At 43.8% G+C, this 25,604-nt stretch overlaps 2 protein-coding genes across 2 annotated transcripts in view; both read left to right on the top strand.

The window, feature by feature from the left end:
* Positions 1-25,604, top strand: part of LOC134536501 (5-hydroxytryptamine receptor-like) — a 1,474,690-nt gene that overhangs the window by 482,489 nt on the left and 966,597 nt on the right. The window lies entirely within an intron of this gene.
* On the top strand, positions 23,582-25,084 carry LOC134536429 (uncharacterized; the record flags this gene model as incomplete). Its single annotated transcript, XM_063376143.1, has 3 exons — positions 23,582-24,198; positions 24,294-24,858; positions 24,962-25,084. Coding segments are annotated over 3 exons (1,305 nt in total), but the record flags the coding sequence as incomplete, so codon positions are not given.

The raw sequence follows: 25,604 nt of genomic DNA on the forward strand, positions 1-25,604 counted from the left end.
TAGTTTTGTTCTTTTGTGTACTCTGCTTGGGGGAGGTTTCTTCGGCATTTTATTCCTGAATAAATCTCACGCTTACAACAAAAAACATCTAGCTAAATCACTGTGCTAAATAATAACAGAGAATAACCATTCAATTATACGCCGAGCTAGACCAAACACCTTCTCTTATCTACTGAAAATGAATACATTGACCTTCATATCAGTTTCGCACGAAATATTGTCTCCCCTTCGTAAACAGCAGACAGCTGTGGCAGGGTGGGAACTAGAGAAAGCACTGGCTGCAAAAAGTTGGGGAAACTGTCGGAAGGTGTCACTACTGTCCAGCGCGCTTCATAATTTCTCGTATCCGAGCTTGCACGCTGCTCAAACTTCTACAGCTACATTTTTGCTTTAGGTCAGACTGCAATAAGCTAAATACTAAAATAAAGTCAATCATTCAGCCGACAGATATGTTGGCGTTTGAATTACAAATGAAAACGCGAATGTTATTGAATTCGCAAATGAATATCACGCAATTTCGTAGCAGCTCATTTATTAAAATTCAAACTGTAAATACGTTAAATTAATATTGATTACAGATAAAATAAGGGTCACAGTCATATCTCCCGTGTCTGAAAATTTATGTGCGAAAGTTTTACCACTGAATTCTTTATATTTTTTTAATAAAGCTTGAATTTAAAAAGTTCCCGAAAATCAGCAATAACTTAATTAAAATAAAAAATAAATTAAAAATAAATTTTACACCAGAATGGTTCAAATATTCTCTAGCAGCTGAACCATTAACAAATATATTGTTTTTTTTTTAATACGATGCTGGTGCACCAATCCCCTTAATTACAAACCATTGAGGCTTGGGGAAACTTATCAGATAACGGCGAAATAGTAAAACGTCTGTCCTCCGCTTTTTGTTATCTTCCTGCACCGAAACGTCAGTAATCACAAAAGGTCGCCTTCTTCGTTCCTCATCATGAACATTCTCTAAATTTATGTAACATTCCATCCGTCGTAATGTTTTCTCCATACACTTTGCTATCTGAATATTGTTTCCAGCCACTTTCACGCTTGTAGCTTTAAGAAAACAAATCACAGCGCGTATTTCACTGTCTGCGGGGTTCTCAGTCCATGGAGACATTTCAAACACTCACAAAAATGTCTCCGTAAGGGCGTTTGTGGCTTGCCAAGAGTTACACAAACCGCATGCGCTAATCACAGCACTGCAGCGGACGAATTTTAAAACGGTTCTTACTTAAAAAATATCCTTCGTATTTTGTACCTTTTAAACTTCCTGAGAAGACTGGATCAGCCATTTACACAGTACCAAACAATACCATCTTTGAAACGAAATATTGAAACAAAACTAGTGTTCAAGCTATAGTATTATATTAGTTATTGCTAATACTTATTGGCTTCTTTGTTAATGCCACGTCTGGGAATGATATGTGCCACTCGTTACCTATGATCGGTACTTATTCGACCATTTACAAAAACATTCGCCTGCGACACTAGCACAACTATCCAACCATCGGACAGGATTGCAGATGAAAACGAGGAAATTTACCGAAGACAAGGTACCCATGATTTTTTTATTTTTTTTCCTAACCTAACTAAAACTAAGTGTACTTTGGAGGGGTCCGGGTTAGGGAGGGACCTAGGTGCGTCTCAGGCCGAAGCCTATATGCCTAGTCATGCTGGGATTATTCATGCAGGGAGAGGGTCGCATGCATCATGTGCTAGGAGGGGATTGGCCAGCCATGGCAGCGATTGGCGCCATTAATAACTCCCCTCACTCTTAAATCTAGACTATAACTAGAGATAGGTTGGGCCCAGGTAAAACCTGCATAGACACAGGGAAAACCCTGGGCACATTCATGCGGGATGCAAATTGGCATGCATTACGTGTAGGAATTTACAGGAGACAGAGGATGGTCTGGATGAAGTGTTGGACAGAGTAGAAAAGAGTCTACCATGCGGGGGTTGGGCAATTGGACTCGTGGTCCGCTTTTCCAGTTGTCCAGCACTGGATTTAGTGACCAGGGACGCAAGCGCCCCTGGTGGTGAGTGGTTGCACTGACCACTCACTCCGCCGCCAGTCAGCACCTAAAAAACTAAGAAACTAAAACAGAAAAAAGATAAATGACTTACAAACTAGGCATTTCGTTACGAAATATGCAAACACCCAACTCAGGGATGGACGTGCAGTGCTTAAGATAAAACTAAAATAAGAACTGAAAATATTTTTTTTAATTTTTTTTATTTTTTTTTATTTTTTATTTTTTTTAGATTTTTTATTATTATTTTATAAATATATATTTTTGATGACTATTACTTAGTACCTAGGACTTATTACTAATTTACAAATCTCTAATATCTACTACTATACTACTAGTTAAATATAGAGGAACTGTCGGTGTATAAAGTTACAGGTGAATTAAGTCAAGACCTATTCGCATTTTGGTATTAGTTGCAAGCTTTCAATTCAAAATCCCATGTTTTTCAGAAACACAACCGGCACTGGAGGTGAAGCCTGCCAGGCGGGCCATGCCCATCGGACATAGGGAGTCAGCTCTTACAGCACAGGCAGTGGAACTCCCGGGAGCCAAACTTACACCTGCGTGCTTCGGACCATTTTGAATTAGCACATTATTCATTTTAATGTTGTCTATAATTTAAGTTTCAACTCGCGGAGAATGATTGGCCGATCACACTACGGAGGTCTGTGAGCCAAGATTGAATTTGGCATTTTATATTTTCCATGCAACTCTGGATCTTGTTCGCCCAGTGATGAAATATATGGGTTTCTGCTTATGGCACATTTATCATAGAATTTTTGCGCAGTTCGGAAATAATAATGTTTTAAAAGTTCGAAGTAGTATATAATAGTTCCTCCGAGATCTGGGTTCTGGGTGTGGAGCCGAGAGCCGGCTCCGCCATCTTGGATTTGTGACGTCACGGCGGCAAAAATTCCTCAAAATTCCCCAAAAATGACTCAAAATTACTCAAAAATTCCTGTTTTAAGAAAAAATTTCCCTTTTTCAAGGGAAAAGTTCCCGTTTCGAGGGAAAATTTCCCGATTTAGTCCTTAAAAATCCCAACGGCTAGAAATGTCCTGATAGAGGCTTAAGCATCCTTAACTCAAGCCTCAGTTAAGCCTCTATCAGGATGTGACCTTGACCTTTGACCTTGACCCCGACGGCCATCTTGGATCCACCATCTTGGATGACGTCATTTGGTTTTCTCGAACATTCCGGCATTGTGTTATCGGCCATTTTGAATTATGACGTCACCGTTGCAATTTCCGTTACGGCCGCCATCTTTAAATTTATTATCCGATTTTAATGAAAAAAATTAAGAATTATAAAAAAATTAAATAATAAAATTTTTAATAAAATATTTAAAAAACAAACATTTACAACACGGAGCTCGGAGTCCTCGGTTCAAACCCGACGAGTGCAAAAAAAATAAAAATGGCGACCGATCCTTCCCCCGCGGTGGCTGCAGGCATACTGGCTCCCACCACTTTTTTTTTCAAAGCATATATATATCGTCAGGTAGTATGACGTCATGTCCGCCATCTTGTCCTCGTCTGCTGGAAGCCATCATCAGTGTATCGTCGGCGAGAGTGCGCTGACGTCATGTTAGTTTAATTCTTATCCGCTAGAGTGCAGTAATCATTTATTATTGCTGTGACACCCGACATCTTGTCATTTGGCCGCCATCTTGGAATTGTGTAATTATTCAGCTAGAAATTAGGGAAAAATTCCAAAATTCATTAAATAAATTGACAATAAATGTACGGATCGATTAGATCGACTAAGGTCCTTGGTACGATCTAGGACGATGCAAAAAAATTAAATATAACATCAATTTAACATAATAGTAACAGGTTCGAGGAATTAAACGCCACAAGTTCTTTTACAAACATAATATTTATTACATAATTTCTATTCTACTACAGGATTATTTGCGAAAGCCAGCAATCTTATAATCATTTAGTTCCGCAGCGGTGTGAAATGACTAATTCTTAGCTCCAATCGGTTTATACTAGACAGAGTCCAGCCAGAACCTTTACAGACATAGTCCACCTCTTATTGACAGAGTTTCTGGATACCGTTTTTAACAGTTTGCTTCACATCGTTAGAACTGTAAATTACTGCAGCAAATGTCTTGAATGCACACTTCTTCACTTTGTCATCGAACGGATATGGCTTTCCATATATACAGTCCAACCACAAGTTATATTTCAAAGGTCCGTTTGTTGCTACATCATCAGTAAGCTGATTGATTATGTCCTCTCTGATATCATCAAGAAAATTACAAATGTCTTTCGACTCACCTAACGTATTTAAATAATAGTAGTCCTTCAATGTTCCACGAAATGCAGACTGCGCCAAGTAGAAGCCATTATCGTTCACTTGTAATGCGCCGAACACAGTCTTAGGTTTATTTTCCTGTTCAGACGTCATACCAATCGGTTGCTGCACATCGGTTTTCTTGCTTGTACGCTCACGAGCCTTCAACCTAAACCGAGGAGTCGAAATTTCTGCAGGTAGTTCAGCAGTAGGCACACGGACTTCACCTTTACAGTTTTTCGCATGTCGTCGCAAATTATCAATTCGAGTAAACCATTCATGACACTCATTACATCGAAACTTCATGCGAGATGGATTCTTCGTGCATTTGCTCCGCTCATGTCTTCGTGCATCATGAGTAAATGCGAACGACGTATCACAGTAGCTGCAAGGATACCGTGGTAATGAACACGAACCTTTCAGACCCGATCCAGATACTGACGTTGCCGCAGTTGCACCATTTCCAGGCATTCTCTTATGAACATCAATGCATCGTTGTTGCGCCGAAACCTTTACTTTCTGCCGCACAGCAGGACCTTTGCATGCCTTCATGTGCGTTTTCATATTATCTTTTCTGGCAAACTGCTTATGACATTTCTCACAAACAAACATTTTACGATATAGGTTCTTGGCACATTCTCTATTCTCATGTCGTCGAGCATTGCTGTTGTTTGAGAAAATCTTGTCGCAGTAACAGCACCGATGTTCGTTAGTTGTTGTCGATTCGGCATCCATTGAAGTCTTCATTGAGGTCGTATCGTCGATCGTCGTGGTTTCCTGCACATCCAGCACTAGCGGCATTAAAGTCTCTTCTGCTGGCGGTACCACGTCTGTTAAAGTCTCCTCCAGTGTTGACATCGACGTTGCCAACGGGATCTGCTCCACCATCGTCGACGCTGACGTCATGATTCCCGTAGACGATGGTACAACGTCCATCGAGTTCGTCGTTAAAGTCGGTAAAGATGCCATCGAGTTCTCAAGAACAGGTAATTACGCGACTTATGCACCAGATGAAACAAACTAGGCGATCCTTACAACACCGACGTCAGTAACAAACTAAGCATCCTGTTGTCTAGAGCTCGCTTATATATACATGCACCGTATGGAATAATACGCTAGTCAAATCAAGAACCATTTTCAATAATACTAGAGTCAAAACAACATTAAAAAATAGAAGCACCATCAACAAAAAAAGGAAGCACCGACAACGAAAAGAAAGCACCTTCAAAAAAGGAAAAACAAAAGGAAGCACCGACAACGAAAAGGAAGCACCATCAACGAAAAGGAAGCACATTTGGAAGCACCGACAACGAAAAGGCAGCAACGACAACGAAAAGGAAGCACATTTGGAAGCACCGACAACGAAAATGCAGCACCGGCATCGAAAAGGAAGCACATTTGGAAGCACCGACAACGAAAAGACAGCACCGGCATCGAAAAGGCAGCACATTTAGAAGCACCGACAACGAAAATGCAGCACATTTGGAAGCACCGACAAAGAAAAGGCAGCACCGCCAACGAAAAGGCAGCACATTTGGAAGCACCGACAAAGAAAAGGCAGCACCGCCAACGAAAAGGAAGCACATTCGGAAGCACCGACAAAGAAAAGGCAGCACCGGCATCGAAAAGGAAGCACATTTGGAAGCACCGACAACGAAAAGGCAGCACATTTGGAAGCAACGACAACGAAAAGGCAGCACATTTGGAAGCACCGACAACGAAAAGGCAGCACCGGCATCGAAAAGGAAGCACATTTGGAAGCACCGACAACGAAAAGGCAGCAACGACAACGAAAAGGAAGCACATTTGGAAGCACCGACAACGAAAAGGCAGCACATTTGGAAGCACCGACAACGAAAAGGCAGCACATTTGGAAGTACCGACAACGAAAAGGCAGCACATTTGGAAGCACCGACAACGTAAAGGCAGCACATTTGGAAGCACCGACAACGTAAAGGCAGCACATTTGGAAGCACCGACAACGTAAAGGCAGCACATTTGGAAGCACCGACAACGAAAAGGCAGCACATTTGGAAGCACCGACAACGAAAAGGCAGCACATTTGGAAGCACCGCCAACGAAAAGGCAGCACATTTTGGATGCATCATCGAATAAGGAAGCACATTTGGAAGCTCCATCAACTAAAAAAGGCAAAAAGGAAGCACAAGTTACGAGATCTAAGTCTTAGTAAGAAATCATAATACAAGAAATAAAAACATTACATTCTTATAATTTAAATTATTTATTTTATTGCTTTACATTATACAAATGCAAGTAAAACAAGTCAATATTGTATGTAGCCAGCATTCCTCAGTTCCTTGAGTATGAAGGATATTTCTTTGATGCACGAATAGTTTCCTGCACAAAGCGAACCATGTAGAAGTGTTAGCCGGTCAACCAATATGTTTGGATCTTTCCATGATGTGTAATCATTCTCTTCTACCACCATCTTCCTTGCACCTTTATAATAAATATTATGATCTCTGGTGTCTTCCGTTTTACCACCAACCTCAGGGTAACTTTCATGTTTGAGACGGTGATCATCACAAGCTTGATCAGATTTATTTAATATATCACGTCGTTTCCATCGTTTCGGTCTCAGGACACCGCCACATTCTTCGATCTTGGCAGCTTTAGGTGCTTCATCATAGTCTATGTCTTTGTCAACAGCCTCAGAGTCACTGTAACAATCACCGTAGAAGGAATCGTCTTCACCCAATTTACCGTAATAATTCGATGTTGATGATGTTGAAGTGCCTTCGTCGTCTTCATGCTTCCTTTTTAGGAGTCCATCATTTTTACAAAGTAGGAAAGATCTACTTGAATTCGGCTGGAATATATTCTCACTTTTCACGTTAAGGATTCTTTCATTGTCTTCATTCTTCCGTAAATCATCAACCTTCTTCAATTTTAGTTCTTTGTCGAGATCGGAAGAGCCAAGAAAATTATTGTCGTAATGCAGATCACTCTTCCTTAGGCTAGTAGATTCATCGTTGTCCTCTAGCTTGTACGCAGGCTTGGCGCTACAAAATCTGCCATGTCTTTTTAGGCTCTCTCTCCGCGTAAACGACTTGCTACATCGAACACAACTTATCATATTGCGCAGTGGATTTTTAACACAGTCATTCTTCTCGTGTTGTCTTTTATTCTTTCTCAAGATAAACTCTTTACTGCAAAACTTACACCTATGTTCTTTCGATACAGCGTCAGATCCCAAATCGGAATTCATATTAGTTACCGAGACTAATGCCAGATACCAATTGAGTGTTTTAAATTAGATTCAATACTTAAATAGAAATTTTTTTTTATATTTCATCAGCGAGAATTAATATATCTCATGCAAAAGTACTTTATGCATGTAGTTCTGCTTTTCAACAACAGATGTCGCCACATGTTGCTTGCAGGTAAATAATATTTAGTTCTTTTATGCGGGATGCGGGATGCTCACTAACGATCGCAAAAGAAGGATGGCTTCGGTCGACTCCAAGGAAAAGGAAGTTCGTCTTGCATGTTGGTGCTCCACAGATGTCTCATGGCGTAATATTAATTTGACTGAGTAATGATATTTGTTAATTCCACCTGATAAAAATATTGCAAGTTTTGATTTAGTAGCAGAAATTATCTAATTAAATGTAACTCCAAATAAAATGACATGTCTCATTAGAACAAAAAAAAAATCCATGCAGAGAGCGGTTTCTCAGAATAGTCAGAAACACTTGAAGAAACCACAGGAATGATTGCAAGAACACGGGAAAAACCATCAAAATATTGTCAAGAATAATCAGGAGCACACTGAGAAAACCACTATAATATTAACAATAATAATCGGAAGCACACGGAGAAAACCATCATAATATTGACCAGATTAATCGGAAGCACACAGAGAAAACCACCACATGTTTTCTTTGATATCATAAAATTACAAGAAAAAATATTTAAAAATAAAAATAAATTAATAAAAAATTAAAAAAAATGCATAAACAGTTTCTGCTAGCTTGTAAAATTATCATTGTTGAGCAAAGATAGAGTTCTTGTACAAGCGACGACGGCTTTACAACAGTCGTCTCAAAAAAACAAAAAACGGGAGGAAAGGACGAAAGACTGCGCCCCCCACTGACGAACCCCGCGATCGCCAGGCAGCAGGCCGAGCGACTTCGCAAGCAACCCGTCAGAAGGGCAAACAACTCGGCCAATCAAACGGCCGCCAACACGCCCGCAGGTTCGAGCCCTGCCCCGCCAAACCCTGCCCCTCAGGCAAAGAAAATGCAGGTGAAACCCCTGTATGTATTTGTTGATTCTGGCCACAGCTACCCGGCCATTAAAACAGTGCTGGATGCAGCACTGCAGGAGCGCTGGTCGTGCGTCAGTCGCGGCCATGACCAGCTCATGATTCACACTGCCACCGTGGAGGAGTACCACAGGGCAGTGCGTGCACTGGAGCAGGCCGGAGTGCAACACTCTGTGCTGCTGCAACGGGACGAGATCCCGAACAAGTTTGTGTTTTGTCGAGTGCATAGCAGCACCGACAAACAATTCATTCAGGCCGAGTTCGCCGCAATGGGTCTTCCAGTGCAGAACTTCTGGTTTCTGTACAACAGGCAGACAAGGCAGCCTATAAATAAGTTAGTCGTAGAGCTCCCGAAGGCCGTAAATCCAGAAAGGATTTACGGCCTGAAGTCATTCGGAGGCCTCAGCATTCGTGTTGAGGACTATCGACACCTCAAAGGCCCCCTCCAATGTAGCAACTGTCAGAGGTTTGGCCACCCCGCAAAAGGCTGCAGAGCCTCCCCTGTGTGCCGATGGTGCAGCCAAGGGCACAAAACCGAGGTTTGCCCCCAGGGAGGTGACAGGACGAAGGCAAAGTGCGCGCGATGTGAAGGCCCGCATTGCGCCAATTACAGAGGCTGCATGGCCTACAAGAGGGAGAACTGGCGTCACCTCCCGCAACAGGAGCGGAAAGACAGAGAGCTGCAATCCAAACGCGCATTGCGCGAAAACAAGCGAGCAACAGCCGCAGCTTAAGTCCGCCCGCCCCCACAACAAGCCGGCCCCTCAGGCTACTGCCCCCAGCCCCCAAGGCAGCGGTGGCGAGCCCCGAGCTACCCCGCCCCCCCGCAATGGCAGAGCCCTAACCAATATTCAGTGCTGAGCGATAGGCATGAACTGGAGTATCCTGTCTTGGCAAACCCACCCAGACCTAGAGGCCAGCCCCTGCCCCAGAGGCCCCCGAAGAAACACCATTCGGGGCACAAAAACGGTAAAGCCCGGGCGCAAGGTCAAGTGATGGATCAGCCAGGTACTAAGGCGCCACCCAACTCCACCACTCCCCCCAGTGATTCTAAGAAAGTCGCGCCTGGGCAACAACAAGCCAGCCCATTGCAGACTGACTCACCAACAGTAATGCCAACTGCTTCACCGCAGCTAAATCCCGCGGAGAAGCCAGCGATGGACGCGAGCGACTTTCTGAAGCTAGTAGGCCAATCGGATGCCATTACACAGGACCCTAACCTGGCACACGTCCTGGAACCAATGTGCATTTTAATGGCTATTTGGTGTAATCCGTCCAAGTCAATAGAGGACAAAATAAAAGCCACCACGGGCTTCGTGACAGCATTAGCGGCCAGCTTTAATGCTGCACACCCTTAATTTAGGTTCTGCCATTAATACTACCCCCGTAGACAGTAGATTAAGTACCATCCTTTACTGGAATGCGCGAGGAATTAGAAATAAAATAATCGAATTTACCGATCATTTAATTAAACATAATATTAGAATCGCGGCGATAAACGAAACACACTTAATTCCAACAGATCGTCTAACTATCTTAAATTACACTATTTATAGGCGCGACCGCGATACCAGAAGTGGAGGGGTTGCCCTACTAATCCACAGAAGTATACAACATAGTGAATTTCATTTACCTGAATTTAATAAATTAGAAGCTGTTGCAATTACTTTTAAAGTCAATAAACAACAAATTGTGCTTATTTCGATGTATGCACCACCGGGCAGGTCACTAACTGAAAACGAACTGGACATCTTATATGGCTCAGCTCCCACATTCCTAGCAGTCGGCGATATTAATGCCAAACATAAAGACTGGAACTGTCGGAGCAATACAGCCAATGGCCTACTGCTGCAAAGACACGAGTCTAACAAAAATTATCAACTACATGCTCACTCAGAGCCCACTCACGATAGCGGAGTACTAAGGCACAACCCCGATATTTTAGATATTGCATTAAATAAGAGAGTTCAAACGGGATTCGAACTCAGAGTCTTTCACGAAATGTCGTCTGACCACTTTCCAGTACATCTACTATTCGATGAAGTGGACACTGACATCAGTCCTCCGAGAAAAATTAAAGACTACAAGAAAGCCGACTGGAGAGGCTCTCAGACGTATTTAGTCGATAATTTGCCTGCAGCCGATGCTGCCAACTTCAAAACAAAAGATAACATCGAATCAGCAGTCACTGAACTTACAGTTAAAATTCAAACTGCAATTAACTCGTGCATCCCAGAAAAGGTGGTTAGATTTAAGCAAGATGAATTGCCGGTGTATATTAGGGATTTAATTTCTCAGAAAAATAGATTAAGGCGCGAATATACTCGACGTAGGCAGCGCGACATTAAAGCGAGAATTAATGAATTACAGAAAATAATTTCCGATGAAATAACTCTATGGAGGAGCAGCCAATGGGAGACGAAAGTCTCTCAGCTACAGGTGCAAGATGGTAGCACCTGGAGTATGACAAAGCGATTCCTTCATAAGATAGATAAAATACCTACGCTAAAAACACGCACTGGATTCGCTTTTACACCGACTGACAAAGCACAAGCCTTCGCGAATACCCTTGAATTAGCCTTTCAACCTAATATCGAACCCTGTGACCCGCAATTTAATGCCAGAATATACAGGGACCTTACAATTAAACTTAATCAGCCTTTAACCTCAAAACCTTACTTAACTCAATCTCAGGAAGTTAAACAGGCTATCAGGCGTATGAAACCACGTAAGGCACCGGGAAACGATGGCATTCAGGCAGTAGTCCTTAAGAAACTGCCCGATGAAATTTTGGAATACCTAGCTCAATTAATAAATGGAATACTTAAACTACAGTATTTTCCAACGCAGTGGAAAGAAGCGAATGTGATAGTTTTTCATAAATCCGGAAAAGATAAGACACTGCCCCAAAATTATAGGCCTATTAGTCTGCTGAGTACATTGTCAAAAGTAGCTGAATGCATAATTCTACAGCGACTAAATACTCACATTAAAGAAAATGACGTACTGCCGGACGAACAATTTGGTTTTCGCAGCGCGCATTCAACAACGCATCAACTGGTCCGTATGACAGAACAAATAATAACTGCGTTCAATCAGAATAGCTATAATCTCGCAGCGTTTTTGGACATAGAAAAAGCCTTTGATAGAGTACTTCATGAAGGCTTAATTTATAAATTATATATAACTGGCTTCCCCGATTGTTATATTAAATTACTGGCCTCGTATTTAGAAAATAGATCGTTTAGAGTCACGACAGAAGGAGCACAGTCCGATTTAAAAATAATTAAAGCAGGAGTCCCACAAGGCAGCATCTTGGGGCCGGTTTTATTCAATATTTATATCCACGATATGCCTAAGCCCGCACACCGATCAGTTCAGTTTGGCTGCTACGCGGACGATACGGTATTGTTTAGCAGATCTAGTATTCTAGAACTCGCAGCAGACAGATTACAAACCGCGTTAAATTCAATAGAACAGTGGTGCACAAAATGGCGAATTAAGGTAAACCCTACTAAATCACAAGCTATAGTTTTTACGCGTAAACATCTCCCGCCACTTGAAGATAGACCACGACTAACACTTTTCAATGAGCAAATTCCTCACAAAAATGTGGTTAAATATTTAGGCGTACACATGGATAGGAAACTACTATGGCGCGATCACATAGAGGCGAAAAGAAAAACAGCTTTCAGTAGGCTCTGGACCCTCTACCCCGTCATGAGCAGACGTTTAGGTAGCTCTGTTAAAAACGGAATAATAATTTATAACGCACTAATAAAACCAATAATCACGTATGCAGCGCCGGTGTGGGCAACAGCAGCGGAATCTCACTTAATCAAGCTACAGAGAATTCAGAATAAGAGTATTCGTATTGCGACAGATGCGCCTGTGTATTGCCCCGTAAGGGCTATGCACAGAGAGCTCAAACTCGAACTTTTAAAACATTATTATTTCCGAACTGCGCAAAAATTCTATGATAAATGTGCCATAAGCAGAAACCCATATATTTCATCACTGGGCGAACAAGATCCAGAGTTGCATGGAAAATATAAAATGCCAAATTCAATCTTGGCTCACAGACCTCCGTAGTGTGCTGTGGCTGGCTGAGCGATCGGCCAATCAGTCTCCCGCGAGTTGAAACTTAAATTATAGACATTAACGAATAATTTGCTTATTCAAAATGGTCCGAAGCACGCAGGTGTAGGTTCGGCTCCCGGGAGTTCACTGCCTGTTGTGTTAGGGCTGACTCCCTATGTACGATGGGCATGGCCCGCCTGGCAGGCTTCACCTCCAGTGCCGGTTGTGTTTCTGAAAGACATGGGATTTTGAATTACAAGCTTGCAACCATGCCAGAATGCGAATAGGTCTTGACTTAATTCACCTGTAACTTTATACACCGACAGTTCCTCTATATATAACTAGTAGTATAGTAGTAGATATTAGAGATTTGTAAATTAGTAATAAGCCCTAGATACTAAGTAATAGTCATCAAAAATATATATTTCTAAAATAATAATAAAAAATCTAAAAAAATAAAAAATAAAAAAAAATTAAAAAAATTAAAAAAAAATATTTTTAGTTCTTATTTTAGTTTTATCTTAAGCACTGCACGTCCATCCCTGAGTTGGGTGTTTGCATATTTCGTAACGAAATGCCTAGTTTGTAAGTCATTTATCTTTTTTCTGTTTTAGTTTCTTAGTTTTTTAGGTGCTGACTGGCGGCGGAGCGAGTGGTCAGTGCAACCACTCACCACCAGGGGCGCTTGCGTCCCTGGTCACTAAATCCAGTCCTGGATAAAAAGCAAAGCGGACTACGAGTCCAAGTTCCCAACCCCCGCATGGTAGACTCTTTTCTACTCTGTCCAACACTTCATCCAGACCATCCTCTGTCTCCTGTAAACTCCTACACGTAATGCATGCCAATTTGCATCCCGCATGAATGTGCCCAGGGTTTTCCCTGTGTCTATGCAGGTTTTACCTGGGCCCAACCTATCTCTAGTTATAGTCTAGATTTAAGAGTGAGGGGAGTTAGTCATGGCGCCAATCGCTGCCATGGCTGGCCAATCCCCTCCTAGCACATGATGCATGCGACCCTCTCCTTGCATGGCTAATCCCAGCATGACTAGGCGTATAGGCTTCGGCCTGAGACGCACCTAGGTCCCTCCCTAACCCGGACCCCTCCAAAATACACTTAGTTTTAGTTAGGTTAGGAAAAAAAAAAATTATAGAATAACTCATCAATCGCACGCCCTATTTCAAAGTATTTTTTTGCATAATCAGTCACACGGAAAGGCAAATTCCTAACGCAGGTTTTGAAGCCGAGCTTTGGAAGTTATGAATCCATTCAGTAACATGAGCATGGTGCTCCAACGCGTGCTTTCCCCAATGAATCTCCCAGCGAGTCAACACTTGAATAGAATAGGAAAAGCTGTGAGCTTTGAGATCTACTGAGGTTGAGCTTACGATGCTCCAAACAGCAAGAAAACAGTGAGACTGCTTCAGTTACAATAAAATAAACCAGAATACATTTTTAAAAATGTTCCTATTGCACAAGTTTAGACGTTTACGTTTGTTTGGCAAAATTGCAAGGCCAATAAAGTACTGGTTCCATTGCATCTGACCTTCGGCGGAAAAAATAAAGGTGAGATAAATATTGTTAATGGGAAATTTTCATTACAGTATATAGGTTAACAATTTAAAAGTTACCTAGAGTTTTCCGGGAATTTTGCTTGCACAACCAGGAGAGCATTTGTTAAATGCTCCGCTGCTGATAATCTTATAAAATCTACTTTGTCTCTGTTGCTGGGCCAACATTTCTACAGTTGGGTTCAGGAGAGCATTCTCTCTATGTTTGGTCCATCGCATGCTTTAAGTATTTGCAAGCGTGTGCTTTAATACCTAAAATATCACAGATTACGGGTTAAAAGTTTGGCTCTAAGTAGGCTTTGATGAAATTAACTCTGTGGGGTTGTGTCGCGTATGGTCACATTATGGCCAAGTGTGTTAATATCTGACTAGAATTTGTGGATAAATAGTGTAACATTTTTGATCAGTCCAGATTTTGTTATATTTTTTAAGTAGATTAGTATGGGGTTGTGAAATTATACCATCTATGAATTCACATTTTCGTCTTAATTCAGGTATATAATTTAATTCAGTATTATACAGATAGGCCTACAATAACTGAACAAACTATCGATAAAATTAAATTTATGAAATCATGGAATTTTTTTATTATCATCATTAATTGCATGATGGTTTGTAAGAGAATATCGAATAATTGAAAAAAAAAATTTTTTTAAATATTTTACAATTTAAATTTCTGTCTAATGAAATACAATGGAAAAAAAAACACGTTTCGTTTTTATGTTCACTCACATGTTCTGCCATAAATACTACGAAATGAAAATAAAATACTCGGCGTATTTCTTTTTCCAAGCAGAACAAGAATACATGAGACATTCTACGTGGCGAGAATTGCTCAGCGTTGTGCGCTGTATAAAGTTTCCCTCAGAATGCGCTGCTTTGCAGTAAAATGTTTTTTTTGGTTTTCTAGGATAAAACACCCCAGAATGTTACGGAGTTGACTGCCAGTATGTATAAGGTTTTTGGAATTGGGTTTTAGGAAATTGTGTGCTTTGTAGATTCATTTCAAAGTTTGTCGCTCCATTTTATTTTAGAAATTGACTGATGCACAGAAAAAAAAACAAAAATTTTTTTATATACCTAGTGAAGACATAGACGTTATTTACAGTAATAAAGAACACTTATAAATTTATCTGACAAGCCTTTGGATCTTAGTGAATTACGAACATGTAATATCCCAAATCTTGATAAAAAATCTAAAAAAGTTAAAGGAAGCCAAAATAGTTTGTTAATAAACGAATGACCAAATCTAAAAGAATTAATTTTGCGCCCAGCTAATAAAATAATACTTAACTTTGCTGATTAACACATAATTTCGCCATGAGGGTGTTTTTTTTAACTTACCCTATTTCACAATTTTCCTCTCATATCTTTTCACGGATCCGACAGGGGCATAAAAGTCCTGGGAAATATTTTTGTTTGAAAATATTTTTCAGGAGTTAGATCAATAGACATTGAGCAATAGCCTACTGTATTGCATGACTCATAAAATAGTTGGATTAAAATGTTGAGTACCACAAATTTTTTTTTGAAGCACATTAAACCTCATCTCCGTATTTCGAAGAAAAATGTTATTGCGGTTAAATTATTCCTTATAAAAATATCTTTCTAATAAAAAAGATAGCAAAAAATATGTAATTGTGTTTTTAAAAATTTTATTATATCAATTTTTAAGTTAAAAAAAAATTTAATTCAAATAATTTTTTTCGGAATTTTGAACTGAAAAAAAATTTAAAAAAAATAAAAGAATAAAAATGATTCAATTTTATTTCAAAAAGTATGCAATCATTTCATTAAAGTTTTGTTAAGACGTTGTCACGTTAAACTACCGTCCGTAAACCGACTTTACAGACTACCAAATATTTTTTCAATAAAGAATGTTTCAGTAATAAAAATGTTATATCATAAACTGCAAGATTTATAGTGTATGGGTCCACGGTCACAATTAAAGAGTGACTCAAAATCTTTTAGATAATCGCATGTACGTGTTCTGCTTTGTTGTTTTCTTACTTGCAGCGCAACCACGCAAAATGACGATTAGTAGAGGGTGAACATGTAAACATTATTTGGCAAAAGTATGGAGCCACTCCTCATTGATATCTCTTCGTACGAGAGAATTTGATCGTAGAATTTCCTGACCGTTGGATTAGTCGTAAAGGTCGAGACGACAGAACTCTTCTTCGCAGGCCTCTACGTTCAACTTCAACAACGGATTGCTATTTTTTTTCTTTTGGGTCTTTATAAAAGTTTGTGCATACGTTCCACCGTTACCTAATGATTTTCCAGAATTGGGAGACAGCACTGAAGAGGCTATTTCTTCCCTTTCTCCAGACTTGATAACTAAAGTGTGGGAAGAGTTATACTTTAGGTTGGATGTGTGCAGTATTACTCAATGTGCACATGCATAACACCTGAAAGAAAAAAATAGGATAGTTCAAATTCAATTTGATGAATGATTTATTTAAAATAGTCTAGATGAAACTATAATATAATATTGAAACTCTAACATTCTATTATGGACTTTCTGTATTTTGCCTTAAAGAGAGGGCGTGCACTTTCTCTTCTTAGCTTTAAATATTAACGTCATACAGATGGCACACACCATCTCTCCTTCACGGACGCTTTACACACCGCGTGTACACACAGACGCTACTAAGCAGTTCTCTAGTCGGGCCGCTTAGTGCGGCGGGGCTCGGCCAGAATGGCCGGGGCGCTCGATGCTCGGGGTGACGTCACGAGCTCTGCGACTCCGGCATGCCGGCCGCCAGAGCGCGCGGCCCATTCAGCCACGCCAGACCCTGCGGCTCAGCGCTCTTTTCAAAACCAGTACCTCCTGAAGTCCCGGGACTCTATGGTCTAACTGAACATCACAAATTACACCGCTAAAGCTAAGCGAGTATCGCATAATATTTATTTCATTCGGTCATGCTGCTGTACTCACACAAGCAAAAGTAGCCATAGCAGATGCGTAATTTTCTTTTACACCGGTAACAGGTCTTTTATGAAATCAAAAGAAACGTAGCTAAATAAAAGGCATTGTGCAAGTGTTCCGGTGTGCAAGAGTACAAGTGTGTATGTTTGCAAGTATGCTGAATTATTTCTACTTTTCCCTGCCGTCTCCTATACAGGTTCCCCCATCACGTGACTAATTATTAACCTTCTATCCCGGTTCCCTCGCCGTAAACTTAGCTATTTCCGATCATGCGATGGGAATTTTCGTAATGCTCGTAAATTGTTGCCACCTCGTCAAAGAAATTTCACTTCAAAAGTTGGTTATTTAAATATGTAAATTTACATATTGTTGGTGTACATACTTATTCATATAGTTGGAGAATAATATTGATTCTTTTTACGGTACGTAAATATTTAAATTATTTTAAGATATCTTATTTGTACGAACGTAAAAAAATGTATTATCGGTTTATTTAATAATTAAAACATTATCTACTCTACTGAAGGGGAGTTACATTTAAATGGCAATTTTTCTTTTTTCATGTCAAGATTAGTATAATAATTCTCATTTCAATAGCACAAGCATACATCATTGGTGTACATTATATAAATATCTCAAATACAGTAATTCATATTTAGAATTAATGTGTGTGTACTGTTACGTTTATTTATATTAATATTAAAATTTACGCCAAAAATATGTATTTCTTATTGTTAGACCAGGAAAAAAACTTCTTAAAATTGTAAATAAACTTATACAATTTTTTTAATAGAATAACTCTTTTATTGTACAATATGATACATAATTTGACTAAAAACGTATGGCTGTAGTTTCATTACGAAAAATAAGTTGAAGACATACTTATGATCTTAAATGTTTTACAATGCTGGTATACTCCTTTAAAGTTAAATATCACTAAATTTTACTGCAAATAAGTGAGATATAATTTGAGCTGGAAAACTGAGTAACTGAATAAAATTTTCTAATAAAAATATCTGAAAAAACCTCAAAAATAGCTGTTCGTTAAAATTTTAATCTATAAAAAAATTGCAGGCACAACATGTTAAAGAGTTAAATTAACGACAGGACCGAATTTTGCTGTGGTTGTAGATCTATTTTTAACTAAACATTATGCAGACACTCATTTGTATTTCTTGAATTCTTTATTATATTATTATTTTAGCAGTAATATAATTAAGCTCCAACTTTAAAGACAAAACCAAGCCTTGGAATGATCCATAGAATTTAAAATGTAATTATATATTTTGGACTTTTTTTTTGTGATAAACCTGCAGCCAAAGTTAGTCATTCAGGTTCTCTCTCAATCCACAGAAAGAAGATATTATTGTTCTCTAGTTTATGATACGTAAAATTTCTCTTGCAATAATTTAATCTTTGAAATAAACCTAATATATATATATATATATATATATATATATATATATATATATTAAAGTGTCCAGATTTTTGAACACTCTATTAGAATAAATTTCTATTGGATAGTGTTTATTTTAGCAAACAATTTTTTTACCAACGTGCCAATTTTTGTTCTTTCAACCTTTTTATTTCTGGAGAAAAAAATATATATATTTGCAAAAATAATTTCAGATATCTGTTTATAAAAAATATTACTACGTTGTTTTACATACTTTTATTAAGTGATTTATTATTTCAATAATAGTTCACATAATTTCAGTTACAGAACACTTTTTGCAAGTAAATGCAATTCAAGTTCTCTGATAGATATTTCACTGGGTTAACATGATGTCGGCAGAGAAGTGCATGCCGGGTGAGGGTGGCTGGTTAGGATCGAGCATTTGTAGCGCTGTCAGCTCCACAGGCTCAAGCACTAGTAGCGCTGTCAGCTCCACAGGCTCGAGCATTAGTAGCGCTGTCAGCTCCACAGGCTCGATCATTTGTAGCGCCGTCAGCTCCACAGGCTCGAGCACTAGTAGAACGTCAGCTCCACAGGCTCGAGCATTAGTAGCGCTGTCAGCTCCACAGGCTCGATCATTTGTAGCGCCGTCAGCTCCACAGGCTCGAGCATTAGTAGCGCCGTCAGCTCCACAGGCTCGACCATTAGTAGCGCTGTCAGCTCCACAGGCTCGAGCATTAGTAGCGCTGTCAGCTCCACAGGCTCGAGCAATTGTAGCGCCGTCAGCTCCACAGGCTCGAGCACTAGCAGCGCCGTCAGCTCCACAGGCTCGAGCATTAGTAGCGCTGTCAGCTCCACAGGCTCGAGCATTAGTAACGCTGTTAGCTCCACAGGCTCGAGCATTTGTAGCGCCGTCAGCTCCACAGGCTCAAGCACTATAAACGCCGTCAGCTCCACAGGCTCAAGCACTATAAGCGCCGTCAATTCCACAGGCTCGAGCATTAGTAGCGCTGTCAGCTCCACAGGCTCGAGCAATAGTAGCGCCGTAAGCTCCACAGGCTCGAGCACTAGTAGAGCTGTCAGCTCCACAGGCTCGAGCATTAGTAGTGCCGTCAGCTCCACAGGCTCGAGCATAAGTAGCGCCGTCAGCTACACAGGCTCGACCATTAGTAGCGCTGTCAGCTACACAGGCTCGAGCATTAGTAGTGCTGTCTGCTCCACAGGCTCGAGCATTTGTAGCGCCGTCAGCTCCACAGGCTCGAGCACTAGTAGCACCGTCAGCTCCACAGGCTCGAGCATTAGTAGCGCTGTCAGCTCCACAGGCTCGAGCATTAGTAGCGCTGTCAGCTCCACAGGCTCGAGCATTAGTAGCGCTGTTAGCTCCACAGGCTCGAGCATTTGTAGCGCCGTCAGCTCCACAGGCTCAAGCACTAGTAGCGCCGTCAGCTCCACAGGCTAGAGCATTAGTAGCGCTGTCAGCTCCACAGGCTCAAGTACTAGTAGCGCCGTCAGCTCCACAGGCTCGAGCACTAGTAGAGCTGTCAGCTCCACAGGCTCGAGCATTAGTAGCGCTGTCAGCTCCACAGACTCGAGCACTAGTAGCGCCGTCAGCTCCACAGGCTCGAGCACTAGTAGCGCCGTCAGCTCCACAGGCTCGAGCACTAGTAGCACCGTCAGCTCCACAGGCTCGAGCATTTGTAGCGCCGTAAGCTCCACAGGCTCGAGCACTAGTAGAGCCGTCAGCTCCACAGGCTCGAGCATTAGTAGCGCTGTCAGCTCCACAGGCTCGAGCATTATTATCGCTCTCAGCTCCACAGGCTCGAGCATTTGTAGCGCCGTCAGCTCCTCAGGCTCAAGCACTAGTAGCGCCGTCAGCTTCACAGTCTCGAGCATTAGTAGCGCTGTCAGCTCCACAGGCTCGAGCATTAGTAGCGCTGTCAGCTCCACAGGCTCGAGCATTAGTAGCGCTGTTAGCTCCACAGGCTCGAGCATTTGTAGCGCCGTCAGCTCCACAGGCTCGAGCACTAGTAGCGCCGTCAGCTCCACAGGCTCGAGCATTAGTAGCGCTGTCAGCTCCACAGGCTCGAGCACTAGTAGCGCCGTCAGCTGTAAAGGCTCGAGCATTAGTAGCGCTGTCAGCTCCACAGGCTCGAGCATTAGTAGCGCTGTCAGCTCCACAGGCTCGAGCATTAGTAGCGCTGTCAGCTCCACAGGCTCGAGCATTTGTATCGCCGTCAGCTCCACAGGCTCGAGCACTAGTAGACCGTCAGCTCCACAGGCTTGAGCACTAGTAGCGCCGTCAGCTCCACAGGCTCAAGCATTGGTAGCGCTGTCAGCTCCACAGGCTCGAGAATTAGTAGCGCTGTCAGCTCCACAGGCTCGAGCATTAGTATCGCTGTCAGCTCCACAGGCTCGAGCATTTGTAGCCCCGTCAGCTCCACGAGCTCGAGCACTAGTAGAACCGTCAGCTCCACGGGCTCGAGCACTAGTAGTGCCGTCAGCTCCATGGGCTCGAGCATTAGAAGCGCCGTCAGCTCCACGGGCTAGAGCACTAGTAGCGCCGTCAGCTCCACGGGCTCGAGCACTAGTAGCGCCATCAGCTCCACGGGCTCGAGCATTAGTAGCGCCGTCAGCTCCACGGGCTCGAGCATTAGTAGCGCCGTCAACTCCACGGGCTCAGCATTAGTAGCGCCGTCAGCTCCACGGGCTCGAGCATTAGTAGCGCCGTCAGCTCCACGGGCTCGAGCATTAGTAGCGCCGTCAGCTCCACAGGCTCGAGCATTAGAAGCGCTGTCAGCTCCACAAGCTCGAGCATTAGTAGCGCTGTCAGCTCCACAGGCTCGAGCATTAATAGCGCCGTCAGCTCCACAGGCTCAAGCACTAGTAGACCGTCAGCTACACAGGCTCGAGCACTAGTAGCGCCGTCAGCTCCACAGGCTCGAACATTAGTAGACCGTCAGCTCCACAGGCTCGAGCATTAGTAGCGCCGTCAGCTCCACAGGCTCGAGCAATAGTAGCGCTGTCAGATCCACAGGCTCGAGCATTTGTAGCGCCGTCAGCTCCACAGGCTCGAGCACTAGAAGCGCCGTCAGCTCCACGGGCTCGAGTACTAGTAGCGCCGTCAGCTCCACAGGCTCGAGCATTAGTAGCGCCGTAAGCTCCACAGGCCCGGGCATTAGTAGCGCCGTCAGCTCCACGGGCTCGAGAATTAGTAGACGGTCAGCACCACAGGCTCCAGCACTAGTAGCGCCGTCAGCTCCACAGGCCCGAGCATTAGTAGCGCCGTCAGCTCAACGGGCTCGAGATTTAGTAGCGCTGTTAGCTCCACGGGCTCGAGCATTAGTAGCGCTGTCAGCTATACAGGCTCGAGCAATAGTAGCGTTGTCAGCTCCACAGGCTCTAGCATTTGTAGCGCCGTCAGCTCCACAGGCTCGAGCACTAGTATACCTTCAGCTCCACAGGCTCGAGCACTAGTAGCGCCGTCAGCTCCACAGGCTCGAGAATTTGTAGCGCTGTCAGCTCCACAGGCTTGAGCATTAGTAGCGCTGTCAGCTCAACAGGCTCGAGCTTTAGTAGCGCTGTCAGCTCCACAGGCTCGAGCATTTGTAGCGCCGTCAGCTCCACAGGCTCGAGCACTAGTAGCGCCGTCAGCTCCACGGGCTCGAGCACAAGAAGCGCCGTCAGCTCCACAGGCTCGAGCATTAGTAGCGCTGTCAACTCCACAGGCTCGAGCATTAGTAGCGCCGTCAGCTCCACAGGCTCGAGCATTAGTAGCGCCGTCAGCTCTACAGGCTTGAGCATTAGTAGCGCCGTCAGCTCAACAGGCTCGAGCATTAGTAGCGCCGTCAGCTCCATGGGCGCGAGCATTAGTAGCGCCGTCAGCTCCACAGGGTCGACCATTAGTAGCGCCATCAGCTCCAAGGGATCGAGCATTAGTAGCGCCGTCAGCTCCACAGGCTCGAGCACTAGTAGCGCCGTCAGCTCCACGGGCTCGAGCACTAGTAGCGCCGTCAGCCTACAGGCTCGAGCACTAGTAGCGCCGTCAGCTCCACAGGCTCGAGCAGTGGAAGCGCTGTCAGATCCACAGGCTCGATCATTAGTAGCACCGTCAGCTCCACAGGCTCTAGCATTAGTATCGCTGTCAGCTACACAGGCTCCAGCATTAGTAGAGCCGTCAGCTCCACGGGCGCGAAAATTAGTAGCGCCGTCAGCTCCACAGGCTCGAGCATTAGTAGCGCCGTCAGCTCCACAGGCCCGAGCATTAGTAGCGCCGTCAGCTCCACAGGCCCGAGCATTAGTAGCGCTGTCAGCTCCACAGGCGCAATTTTTTGTAGCGATGTTAGTTCCACAGGCTCGACTATTATCGCCGTCAGCTCCACGGGCTCGAGCATTAGTAGCGCCGTCAGCTCCACGGGCGCGAGCATTTGTAGCGCTGTCAGCTCCACAGGCTCGAGCATTAGTAGCGCTGTCAGCTCCACAGGCTCGAGCATTAGTAGCGCTGTCAGCTCCACAGGCTCGAGCATTAGTAGCGCCGTCACCTCCACAGGCCCAAGCATTAGTAGGACCGTCAGCTTCACAGGCTCGAGCATTAGTAGCACCGTCAGCTCCAAAGGCTCGAGCATTAGTAGCGCCGTCAGCTCCACAGGCCCGAGCATTAGTAGCGCCGTCAGCTCCACAGGCCCGAGCATTAGTAGCGCTGTCAGCTCCACAGGCGCAATTATTTGTAGCGATGTAAGTTCCACAGGCTCGACTATTATCGCCGTCAGCTCCACGGGCTCGAGCATTAGTAGCGCCGTCAGCTCCACGGGCGCGAGCATTTGTAGCGCTGTCAGCTCCACAGGCTCGAGCATTAGTAGCGCTGTCAGCTCCACAGGCTCGAGCATTAGTAGCGCTGTCAGCTCCACAGGCTCGAGCATTAGTAGCGCCGTCACCTCCACAGGCCCAAGCATTAGTAGGACCGTCAGCTTCACAGGCTCGAGCATTAGTAGCACCGTCAGCTCCAAAGGCTCGAGCATTAGTAGCGCCGTCAGCTCCACAGGCCCGAGCATTAGTAGCGCTGTCAGCTCCACAGGCGCTAGCATTTGTAGCGATGTAAGTTCCACAGGCTCGACCATTAGTAGCGCCGTCAGCTCCACAGGCTCGACCATTAGTAGTGCCGTCAGCTACACGGGCTCGAGCAGTAGTAGCGCTGTCAGCTCCACAGGCGCGAGCATTTGTAGCGATTTCAGCACCACAGGATCGAACATTTGTAGCGATATAAGCTACTCAGGCTCGAGCATTAGTAGCGCCGTCACCTTCACAGGCCCGAGCATTAGTAGCGCCGTCAGCTCCACAGGCTCGAGCATTAGTAGCGCCGTCAGCTCCACAGGCTCGAGCATTAGTAGCGCCGTCAGCTCCACAGGCTCGAGCATTAGTAGCGCCGTCAGCTCCACACGCTCGAGCAGTAGTAGCGCCGTCAGCTCACAGGCTCGAGCATTAGTAGCGCTGTCAGCTCCACAGGCTCCAGCACTAGTAGCGCCGTCAGCTCCACAGGCCCGAGCATTAGTAGCGCCGTCAGCTCAACGGGCTCGAGATTTAGTAGCGCTGTTAGCTCCACGGGCTCGAGCATTAGTAGCGCTGTCAGCTATACAGGCTCGAGCAATAGTAGCGCTGTCAGCTCCACAGGCTCGAGCATTAGTAGCGCCGTCAGCTCCACAGGCTCGAGCATTATCAGCGCCGTCAGCTCCACAGGCTCGAGCATTAGTAGCGCCGTCAGCTCCACAGGCGCAAGCATTTGTAGCGATGTAAGTTCCACAGGCTCGACCATTAGTAGCGCCGTCAGCTCCACGGGCTCGATCATTAGTAGCGCCGTCAGCTCCACAGGCTCGAGCATTAGTAGCGACGTTAGCTCCACAGGCTCGACCATTAGTAGCGCTGTCAGCTCCACAGGCTCGAGCATTAGTAGCGCCGTCACCTTCACAGGCCCTAGCATTAGTAGCACCGTCAGCTCCACAGGCTCGAGCATTAGTAGCGCCGTCAGCTCCACGGGCCCGAGCATTAGTAGCGCCGTCGGCTCCACAGGCTCGAGCATTATCAGCGCCGTCAGCTCCACAGGCTTCAGCATTAGTAGCGCCGTCAGCTCCACAGGCGCAAGCATTTGTAGCGATGTAAGTTCCACAGGCTCGACCATTAGTAGCGCCGTCAGCTCCACGGGCTCGAGCATTAGTAGCGCCGTCATTTCCACAGGCTCGAGCATTAGTAGCGCCGTCAGTTCCACGGGTTCGAGCATTAGTAGCGCTGTCAGCTCCACAGGCGCGAGCATTTGTAGCGATGTCAGCGCCACAGGATCGAACATTTGTAGCGATATAGGTAAGCTACTCAGGCTCGAGCATTAGTAACGCCGTCAGCTCCACGGGCTCGAGCATTAGTAGCACTGTCAGCTCCACAGCTGCAGTGGAACCACAGTCGTCCGGACACGAGGCGTGCTTGTGAAACAACCTCTTGAAAACGAATGGCATATAACACAACCCTCGTATGTTTACGCTCCACCCCTCCACCCATTCTAAATGCCCTCCTCTCCACATAACCAGCGGCATCATATCTATCGATCTGTTCCATTCGTCATTGCAAACAAATTAACGCAAACACATGAACCAATAGGAATCAACTGACCTTGTTCTTTTATATTAGGTAGGTGCCCGCCTGAACAGTTTCACGATGTTTAGACTTGATCAAACAAACGCTCAAGTAAATCATCTTAGATTATTACTTTTAAAATATTATTTAACTTTGAAATGACCAACTTCTTTTCATGGCGGCATTAGTCGGTGGGTGTAGTGTCTGAAATAAAGTTGTTTTCAGTCTGTTTAGCAATTAGTAAAACAAACGAGCAGTTCCATAATGCTGATGGTAAAATAATTTGTTAATATCTTCAAATTACTAAGAGAGATGTTATCATGATGCGAGTATTGGTAAACAATGACGTTAACAACAAAATATGAAGTACAAGCTT

The sequence above is a fragment of the Bacillus rossius genome, chromosome 11, assembly GCF_032445375.1.
Source record: "Bacillus rossius redtenbacheri isolate Brsri chromosome 11, Brsri_v3, whole genome shotgun sequence".
Taxonomy (NCBI): domain Eukaryota; kingdom Metazoa; phylum Arthropoda; class Insecta; order Phasmatodea; family Bacillidae; genus Bacillus; species Bacillus rossius.